Source organism: Protomyctophum bolini, assembly GCF_963924005.1.
Source record: "Protomyctophum bolini genome assembly, chromosome: 7".
NCBI classification, from domain to species: Eukaryota; Metazoa; Chordata; class Actinopteri; order Myctophiformes; family Myctophidae; genus Protomyctophum; species Protomyctophum bolini.
In genome coordinates this window covers 5,354,215-5,364,897 of record NC_137868.1, presented here as the reverse complement: position 1 = coordinate 5,364,897, position 10,683 = coordinate 5,354,215, and the positions used below count along the sequence as shown (strand labels likewise).

Genomic DNA, 10,683 nt, shown 5'->3' with positions numbered 1-10,683 from the left:
TTAAGTTATTTACCCGACCGCGCACGCAGATAAGAATGCTCAAGAAGTTTGAGACAGTTTGGAGTTGTGCGGGCTATATAAAAGAATGCTGAATTAACTATAGCTTAATATATTGGTAACTCTGACTGCACAATAGCCTCCCATTTAACCTCCTTGTATAGGCCTATATTTATTAACCCACAATCGAATGTTATTCCATTTAATTCACTTGCACAATGGGACAGTAGTGTTTTCATATAGACCTACATTTACCTTGCCGACATCACTTCGCGTCTGAAATTTAATTGAATAATATTTAGACTGCTGGACAGCTGACAGTATAGGCTCTCTTCACTCTTAAAAAAAAATATAGGATTAGATCAGATATAGTATTCCCAAATAACACAAGCCTGTATACAGCGCTCCTCCTTGACACGCTTTGTACAGTTGACATTTCTTTTATAAGAATGCTAGTATTGTTGGCCTATACTCTTTTTGTTAAAGATAGCCTTTTTGCATTTGCCTTTGGATTACCCTCACATATCCATGGGAGAATTGATGTACAAATATTACTGTTTAACATAAATTGCATTGAATAGAATCAGCGTTTCAGTGGAATAACTTTAAAAGTCGAAAACGTCGAAAACATGGTTGTTACGGTCTATTAGATGGTTGCTATATATAGGGTGAAACAAATACAGTACATTTAACTTACTTTGATTACTTTTAAGTAGCCTACTTTTATGTGTTACTTTTTAACTCAGACTTTACTAGACTGCTAAAAAACTTTCAATTTTAGACAATGTGGAAAAACCCCCAGTCCGCCTCGGTAGCAAGATGTGCACATGCACGCACTACAGTGGGGGGGACACGCAACGGGCCAACAGCACACACACCAAGGCCCACCCCTGCTCGAACATGATTGGCGGAAGGCCCCTCTCATCCTGATTGGATGAAGACTTGGCCACCTAGCCAAAAACTAAACCTACGGTTTTTTGACCCCAGGGGCTCACTGGGGACAGGGAGGAACTCCTTATATGGTCAGCACAAAAAAAAAGAAGTGATATTTGAATTAAGTGAAATCACTGAATATACCTTTAAGTAGCATCTGACGTGTCAAACTAGGGGGTTTTCATGATTCTGAATCCATTGCAACTGTAGCATTGCGCGGAAGCGGGGATTGAACCCGGGGCTCCCACTCGCCAGCGGCCAGACCAACGAACGCGTAACCTACCGTGCCAACAGGGCTGAGCCCGATTGGCAGGGCTGTTGCGGGCTGGGTCCTGGCCGGGGGGGGGCTACACACAATCATTAGTTTTGCATGAAAAAAACACTCATTGGGCTTAAAACGGCCATAGCCATCATCACATTCGGGCACATTTGGGCAAGTGGCTAATGCCTCATCTATTGCCGATTGATCTAGAATCCCACGACAATAGAGGCAATAGCCTGGAGAGACGACCACAGTTTCATATCATTCTGTCTTCCTCCCACAGTCTCAGTGCAACAGAGATGTTACGGAAGGATTTCCTGGTTCTGGTGGCTGTCGGCGTCCTGCTGATATGGTGAGTGAGCACACTGACCACACTGTGCACTCCTGCAATGAACAACTTGTCCTTCACAGTCATACTAAAACTATGACAAAACTGGAAACTCATATATACTCATAAGTTTTGTGGTTGCACTCGGGTGTTTGCACTCTGAAAATAGCAGATCTGCAAGCTCACAATGCAACCAAGTATAAAATCCAAGCATTACGACGACAAAATACATTTCCAGCTGCATATTTAGTCAACTACAATCACATGATATTTAGTCGACTAAAACTAGACTCAAACTAAAACATTCCATTATGACTAAAATTGTATTCAAGACTAAATCAAACATGGCTTTCTTAATTTGGTAATATCAAATATACAAACAGAGCTACTGCCTTTAAACACAATCTTCAATCTGAGGTTTTTATGCTGTTTAAATACTCTTGCTGCTATTTGTCCCAAAGTGACTGCAAACTCAAAAAAGATCTATACCCTGTATAACATAGCAGGGGCAAGGTGGCACAGTCGGTAGTGCTGTCGCCTCACAGCTAGAAGGTCCTGGGTTTGATTCCCACTGGGGCCGTGATCTCTCCTCCGTGTCATCAGCACCCATATACCCAAGGCGGGGTTGGTGAAAGGGCCCTTCTTTCTGGAGTTTGCATGTTCTCCCCGTGTCCCCTAGGGTAGGTATACCCTCACATGTTCTCCCCGTGTCCCCTAGGGTAGGTATACCCTCACAAAAACGTGCAGTAATCCTGGTCTCTAAACTACCCCCCCCCCCCCTGGCGCCTGATGGAGGGGAAAGGAACTGGTCGGAATAACGTGTTCCTTCCACGCGCTACGTACGGCCGGCAAACTCCCCCATGTCAGGTGAAAAGAAGCAGCTTGGACTCCTCATCATGCACAGAAGGAAGCATGAGGTCAGTCCGCTGCCCTCCCAGGTTGGCAGAGGAAGTGTAGCGCCCAGGATTACATTAGATAATTGACACTGGGTGAAAAAATGGGTTGCAGAATCGTGGGATAAAAAAAAATCTATAAAAAAAGTGGTGTGCAAAGTTTGCGGAACTTTTCGAGTACGTTTAGCGCCTCAAAAACGTGATTTGTTGTGGATAAAATAATGCGTATAATAATCATTGCGATTTCAAATGGGCTTCGCACTACTGTGCAGTGCCCAGGCCCGACCGTCACCCCAATAAAACATTATTGCCCACGAAGGGATATTTGTGTTCAGTCTGTTCAAAAACAAACAATAAAAAAACAACACATAACCATAAAGCACAAAACAACACAGCCTATCACCTGGCAGACATTTATTATAAGTCAATGAATTACCTGTAAATGCTCTCCCTCCAGGACTATGTTTGCAGCCTACGGCCTATCTCACCTAACTCACCATCCCTACCGGACGCCCAAACAGACCAACGTGCTTTTCTTGAAGACCCACAAGACGGGCAGCAGCACCGTGCAGAACCTGATGTTCCGCTTTGCCGAGCGCCACAACCTGACCGTGGCGTTCCCCAAAAAGGAATGTGGTGGCTACACATTCTGCTATCCACGCTCCTTCAACACCAAATTCGTCCACCCATCAGGCACCCTGCCAGCCAACATCCTCGCCAACCACATGCGCTTCAACCATGCCGAGGTGCTGAACTTTTAAACTTTTAAACTGTGCTTTCAATGAAAAATGACGCATGCAAGCAAGCGTGCACGCAGGCATATATATACCTTTGACATTTGGAACCATTTTCATTATTTTTGAGTTTGTATCAGTCGAAGATACAAACATTGTTGTCCATTGTAGACTTTGTCCGGCCAACAAATCGCTTTGAAGCATAATAGTCTGGCAGCTTTCCAAGCATTTGTGCATGAGCGTTTTGCACAGAATACACAAATATGATGAGGTCAGCACATTTAGGCACATTTGGGCAAGTGGCTAAGGGACTGTTTGTTGTGCAAAACGAATGCTTGGAATGGATTCAGAATCATGAAAAACACCCTATATGACACGTACGTCAATGACCTTTTGATGGTATACGGTCACATACTGTATAATCCAGCAGGTGGATTCATGAATGAATGTATGTATATAGACTTGTATAATACTTTTAGGCCAATAAAAAATACCAGGGTGGGGTTATTATGCATTCCCCATTTTCATTTTCCCAACTTGCATCATTCCCAAGTGGTAGACCGGCGGTGCCTGACAGGCACATGTCTATAGTTTTATATGTCTAATGTCAGGATTGCTTCTCTTGTCTAATCTTATTATAGTGATATTTTCTGTGTTAGGTGCACAGTGGCAGGCAAACTTTGTGTTGTCTAAACATCTGTGGTTCAGTGTTGACTGCGACAGCAAATGTAGATTTTAGTTTTAGTCATAGTCTTTTGAATAGTTTCCATTTAGTTGTATTCACACTTTAGTCACGTGGAATGTTTTAGTGTTAGTCTAGTTTTAGTCGACTAATCTACACGTTTACACACTGCAACACGATGTGAGCTTGTAGATCTGCAATTGTCAGCATGCAACCAAGTACACTAGTCCCTTCCTATAATATCTTAGCCTAGTTTTTATTTCTTGGCGAAATTGTCAATATATTTAGTCTTAGTTTGAGTCATTATAGCTTAGTTTTCATTTCATTAGTTTTCATCGGTGAAAAAAGGTAGACGAGCATTTGTCTTCATAATGAGTCGACAACATCAACACTGCTGTGGTTTTACTGTATATATGATAATGAAACGTATTGTAATCAACACTGCTGTGGTTTTACTGTATATATGATAATAAAACGTGTTGTATGTTTTACTGTATGTTGCAGGTGCGCAGGCTCATGCCGAACCACATATACATCACCATCCTCCGAGAGCCAGCGTCCATGTTCGAGTCCATGTTCTCATATTTCAAAGAGACGTGTGAGATCTTCAAGAAGTCTCCCTCCCTGAAGGCCTTCATGAAGCACCCGCAGCGGTACTACCAGCCCAACGAACCCAACAAGGGCGTGGTCGCCCGCAACTGCCTGACCTTCGACCTGGGCGGCGACAAGGACCGGCCGGCGACGGACGCGGCGTACGTCAGCGACTTGGTGGCGGCGGTGGAGCGCTCCTTCTCCCTGGTGATGATCGCCGAGCACTTCGACGAGTCGCTGGTCCTGCTCCGCCGCCTGCTGTCCTGGGACCTGGACGACGTCCTGTACGTCAGGCAGAACATGCGCGCGGCCGGCGGCACCGCGCGGCGCACGAGCCTCGCCACCGCGCGGCGCACGAGCCTCGCCGACGCGCCGGGCCTCGCTGCCAAGATGCGCGCCTGGAACTCCCTGGACGTGCAGCTCTACGACCACTTCAACGCCTCGCTGTGGCGGAAGCTGGCGGCCCTCGGCCCGGCCTCGGTGTTGGCGGAGGAGCTCCGCCTCCTGCGGCGGGCCCAGGAGAGGCTGATGCGGAGCTGCTTCGGAGGAGAGCTGCAGCTCCGCTCGGCTAAGCAGATCCAGGACGCCGCGCTGCGGCCCTACCTGCCCGACAGCAGCGTGGACATCGTGGGCTACGACCTGCCGGACAGCGTCAAACGGAAGCTCCCCAAGCTCTGCCTCAGGCTGATCACGCCGGCGTTGCCATATTTAGATCTTCTCCGGGACCGTGAAACCAGTGGTGGAAAAACGTAACATGTCAAAAAAAGTACATTCACTTAAGTACTGTACTTGAGTACAATTCTGAGGTATTTGTACTTTTAAGTAAGTTTTTAATTCCCAGTACTTTTGCTTCTACTCCGCTAGGCCTACATCTCAGAGGCAAATATTATACTTTTACTCCACTTTTTTTACGGGTTAGGTTGAAAACTTAGATAATTAGCTGATCCGTGGGCTTGTAGCTCAGCTCTTTTCCAACTAGGCATTTTAAACATTTAACACAGTGAAACATGAACTGTTCACATTTTTAGTTAGTATTTTAAATTCTTAAAGTAAATCATTTTTTTAACTTTGTCTTATTTTGTACAGTTATACTTTTGAAACACAAAAGAAAGCTTCCAGTCATAAACATGAAATACTGCAATGTGGTCCTTCTCCAATCCAAACTGTAGCAGTTACTAAATACATTATACATTAGCCCATTAAAGCCAGATTTTAAACACATTAAGCAGTATTTACAAATATCACTGATTAAGACAAAATAATATCACCGACCGTTGGCGTCTTTGGACTTGGAACATGCCGAGTAGATCTTGTAGATCTTCTATCTGGTGTGTAGTTTGTTTGAATGCTCCCACCAGCCGTTCCAGCTCAGCCAAACGAGCAGCCATCTTGCTGTCTTTGTACTATGGATTGTACTATGTTTTTGTATGGACGTGGTGTTAGGTGCCTGCACATATGCACACATGGCATCAACGCATGGTGTTGTGTGCAGGCGCCCTACACTCTGTCTTTCGTTTTCTTTTCTTTTATCCCCCTGTTCCCCTCACTGTATATATATTTTTTTCCCTTTTCGCTTCCTATATGATGAATTCCTGTTCTGTTCTTTAACTACATAGAAGTGTCTATTTGTTTGTCTCTAAATGTTTTGATGAATTGAACAATGTGGACCCTGTTGTAAACAAGTGTAAGGCTTAATTGGGTCGTCCACTCACAGTTAACAGTCTTTGTATTGAGTTTGTGCTTGAAATGTACTGTAATTCTGCAAACTGTTAATAAAGATTTCAATCAATCAATCAATGGTGCACTATGGGAGATGTAGTTACTAGAGTGTGATGTTGGAAGATGCCTATAGCAAACTCTCCACTTCTGAGTTTCGACCAAACAGCAATTATTTGAAAACTTTAGGGCCTGTCAAAGTAAATTTGTTTCCTCAGTCACTGCTATAACTACAGTATCCTATCAATCTATCCATCTATCTATCTATAAATGAAGAAGACTATAGCTACTATAATTATTAACAAACAATGCAATAAGGAGCCCCAATAAAACATCTGAAAGAACAATTCAATTTTAAGTGATGACATTACCTGTCTAAGCAAACATTTTCATCTGCAAATTTGCTATAGGCCTATCTGCCGTTGTAATTACTACAAGCCATGCTTTATGCAGGCCTACTTTCAGCAATCAAACTCAAGACAATTAACTCAGTTTATTCTTGTTTATTGAAGTTGAAGTTGATAATAGGCCTACATACTCCATGCATGTATAATCAATTTAAAAGGGAGAAATAATAACCCAACAGAAAAAGGCTCAGCTCAAAACATCTAAAAAAATACTTGAAATGCATGTTTCCAGACGCTTGGCATCTTAGACTTTGCTTTAACCAGTTTGTCAACATCAGGGGCCAGTTTCTGAGCAGTTTCATAATGTCATTTGATGTGTGTCAACTGTTGCTCATGGATATGTGTCATGCCAAACATACTGAGGAAACCTCTTTTCAATTCTATATCATATTATGAAAACTATTCTCACTTTCCATGTGAGAGTTTGTCCATGTATCTGCATGTTGTCATTTCCATTAGCGACATTTACAGACAGCAAAGTGGTGAAATGATTTAGCAGCAGTTAATTGTCCTTTCTTCTGAGCCTATAATGACATTGTTGTATTCTCGTAGAGAAATAAGTGCACGCAGACAAGTCAGCTTCATACCCATGTGTTCACTTCTTTACTTCCTCTTTCATCTCCTTTGACCTCATGACATCATCAATACAATACCATTCACCTTTTCACATTATAGGGCCCCCTATAGTCTACCTTAGTGCATTGCACTTTCAGACCATACACAGTATATCACAGACATGCCCAAAAATAGGATGTCAGGATTAAATTAGTTAGCTAAAAGTTACCCAACTTACCCATGCAAGACTGGGAAGTTATCCACTGTATTGGCAGGAGGCCGCATTATATGTGGCACGTAATGCAATGGTCCAAGTATATATTCCATGTTTGGGATTTCAATAAATGAGTCTTATACAGTAAGTACAGTTGCAGTCCGAGAAAGGCACACTTCGCTGCAAAGCTGAATGGGTGTGCAGTATACGTCATATTAGGTTATTGCAGATGGCCTTTCAGGACAGGACAGTGTTACTTGGGGACATGAGGAGACAGGACGTTCTACAAGCTAAACTAGTTTTGTGTTAGTCAACGTAGCGTGAATAGGTGTCAGTTAAGGTGTGGTGCTGTCCTCAAAGTTGATAGGTTTCATAGTTATAGTCTGCTGAGGCATGCAGCTTTAAACAAAACAGCACAGTAGCACTGGTACATTATCTGAACTCATCTGCTCCTCCTATACAGTGCGTGTCAATCACATTAATTATCCCCGACACTGCAGGAATGTCCCTTCTTCGCTTCAATGATGTTTTTCATACCAATACCATACCTAGTATAAACATACGCAGCACACTGTCAGCACGCACAACAACCACATACCAGGGTGGGGTTGTTATGCATTCCCCATTTACATTTTCTTTGGGGATTGTAGGAGCCGTAATATGTTGCTTTCTAATGTGCTATTATTATTGACGTAAGGTATATGTCACTTTAATGGGCACTGCCTAGGTAGTGGGCGTGTCACGGGGGCTGGGGCGCTGCCACTCTAGATTTCATGGCGTTACCTGTCACTTGGGTGAGGGAAGTTTGATAGAGAGAGGAGGTGAGCAGTGGGAGAAGACATTTCTGTTGACCGTATAAAACGCACCAGCTATCACCAGTAACAACCACGTTCAGTTATAGCTAAAGCCTGGGAACTGTTGTAACTTCGTGTGGTGACAAGAATAAACGGTAAAACTTACAGCTGGAATGGACCTGAATTCATTGCGTGCGCGTCATACAAGCGTCTCTTTACCCTCATGTTTAGCTCCTCGCGGCGGCCTGTAAACCGCCGCTACAGGGATTATTGGTTGTTGTTCGTGCTGGTTATTGTTGTGGACCACAACCATAAACTAGTCCCTTAATTCCAAACGTTTTAGTCTAGTTTTTATTTGTTCCATTTAGTTTTCCATTTAGACACCCTGGCCCCAGAATATGTCTGGGACAGTTTATCAATTATCCATTTATTTTTTTTAACTTTAACTGCCATCAAAATATGAAGGAAGTTAATGTCAGCATTCTGTCTAAAGCTAAATAATCTATATAATATATATAAGTTAATGTCAGCATTCTGTCTAAAGCTAAATAATCTATATAATATATAAGCTAATGTCAGCATTCTGTCTGAAGCTAAATAATCTATATAATATATAAGTTAATGTCAGCATTCTGTCTAAAGCTAAATAATCTATATAATATATAAGCTAATGTCAGCATTCTGTCTAAAGCTAAATAATCTATATAATATATGAGTTAATGTCAGCATTCTGTCTAAAGCTAAATAATCTATATAATATATAAGTTAATGTCAGCATTCTGTCTAAAGCTAAATAATCTATATAATATATAAGTTAATGTCAGCATTCTGTCTAAAGCTAAATAATCTATATAATATATAAGCTAATGTCAGCATTCTGTCTAAAGCTAAATAATCTATATAATATATAAGCTAATGTCAGCATTCTGTCTAAAGCTAAATAATCTATATAATATATAAGTTAATGTCAGCATTCTGTCTAAAGCTAAATAATCTATATAATATATAAGCTAATGTCAGCATTCTGTCTAAAGCTAAATAATCTATATAATATATAAGCTAATGTCAGCATTCTGTCTAAAGCTAAATAATCTATATAATATATAAGTTAATGTCAGCATTCTGTCTAAAGCTAAATAATCTATATAATATATAAGCTAATGTCAGCATTCTGTCTAAAGCTAAATAATCTATATAATATATAAATTAATGTCAGCATTCTGTCTAAATCTAAATAATCTATATAATATATAAGCTAATGTCAGCATTCTGTCTAAAGCTAAATAATCTATATAATATATAAACTAATGTCAGCATTCTGTCTAAAGCTAAATAATCTATATAATATATAAGCTAATGTCAGCATTCTGTCTAAAGCTAAATAATCTATATAATATATAAGCTAATGTCAGCATTCTGTCTAAAGCTAAATAATCTATATAATATATAAGCTAATGTCAGCATTCTGTCTAAAGCTAAATAATCTATATAATATATAAGCTAATGTCAGCATTCTGTCTAAAGCTAAATAATCTATATAATATATAAGCTAATGTCAGCATTCTGTCTAAAGCTAAATAATCTATATAATATATAAGCTAATGTCAGCATTCTGTCTAAAGCTAAATAATCTATATAATATATAAGCTAATGTCAGCATTCTGTCTAAAGCTAAATAATCTATATAATATATAAGCTAATGTCAGCATTCTGTCTAAAGCTAAATAATCTATATAATATATAAGTTAATGTCAGCATTCTGTCTAAAGCTAAATAATCTATATAATATATAAGCTAATGTCAGCATTCTGTCTGAAGATAGTATAATCCGCCCCGCGTTCTTTCCTTCGACCTCGCAAAGCTAGCAACTATCTCACCCTGCTGTTCGTGCGTGGGTGCGTGCGTGGGTGCTGCTGTTCGTGCGTGGGTGCGTGCGTGGGTGCGTGCGTGCGTGGGTGTGTGTGTGCCACATACATGAAGCCTATAGCGTCCTTATTCCTGGCGTGTCATAATAGGCGAACATTCAAAGAAAATATAGCCAAACGATTTGGGCCAACATAGCAGATCTACAAGCTCAAAAGTAGTCATAACTCGACACACTTTGAGCTTGCACACACACAGGGAGACTACTATGGGAGCCGAGTCAGAACACTGTAAAGTTATAGATATATACTTTATTAATTCTCTCTGGTAAAATAAAAATTACAAAATAATTTCAACCTCGAAACGGCACTTCCCTTGTTCATAGTAATCGTTATTTTAAACCATATTGGCAATACATGGATCATAATCATCATGACGAATGAGAAGAATACTATTATACTTTAATGATAATAATGATACTAATAATATAATAGATAAGAGCTCTAAAGTGTGTTGAATCGTATAACAGTAGAAAAAAGACTCAGTAGGTTAACGGCATACTGTACAAGCAATATTCCAAGTGGTTGAGAAACGTGTTATGCTCCTCCTCGGCCACAGGGTGGCAGTGTAAGACAGTTTTCTTTTTCAAAACGGTTCTCCTTTTGAACCTGTCTGGAGAGCTGATAGTATCTTGTCTGCTATAGTCAGTTGTTC

The 10,683-nt window shown here is 40.8% G+C and overlaps 1 protein-coding gene across 1 annotated transcript; it reads left to right on the top strand.

Annotated features, from left to right (window-relative positions):
* Positions 1-215: 215 nt before the first annotated feature.
* LOC308317980 (galactose-3-O-sulfotransferase 3-like) lies at positions 216-5,173 on the top strand (the record flags this gene model as incomplete). The annotated part of the gene is made up of 5 exons (XM_080767327.1): positions 216-223; positions 1,141-1,259; positions 1,403-1,544; positions 2,871-3,159; positions 4,334-5,173. The coding sequence occupies 5 exons, from the start codon at positions 216-218 to the stop codon at positions 5,171-5,173; spliced, it is 1,398 nt and encodes a 465-aa protein (XP_080623453.1).
* Positions 5,174-10,683: the final 5,510 nt, after the last annotated feature.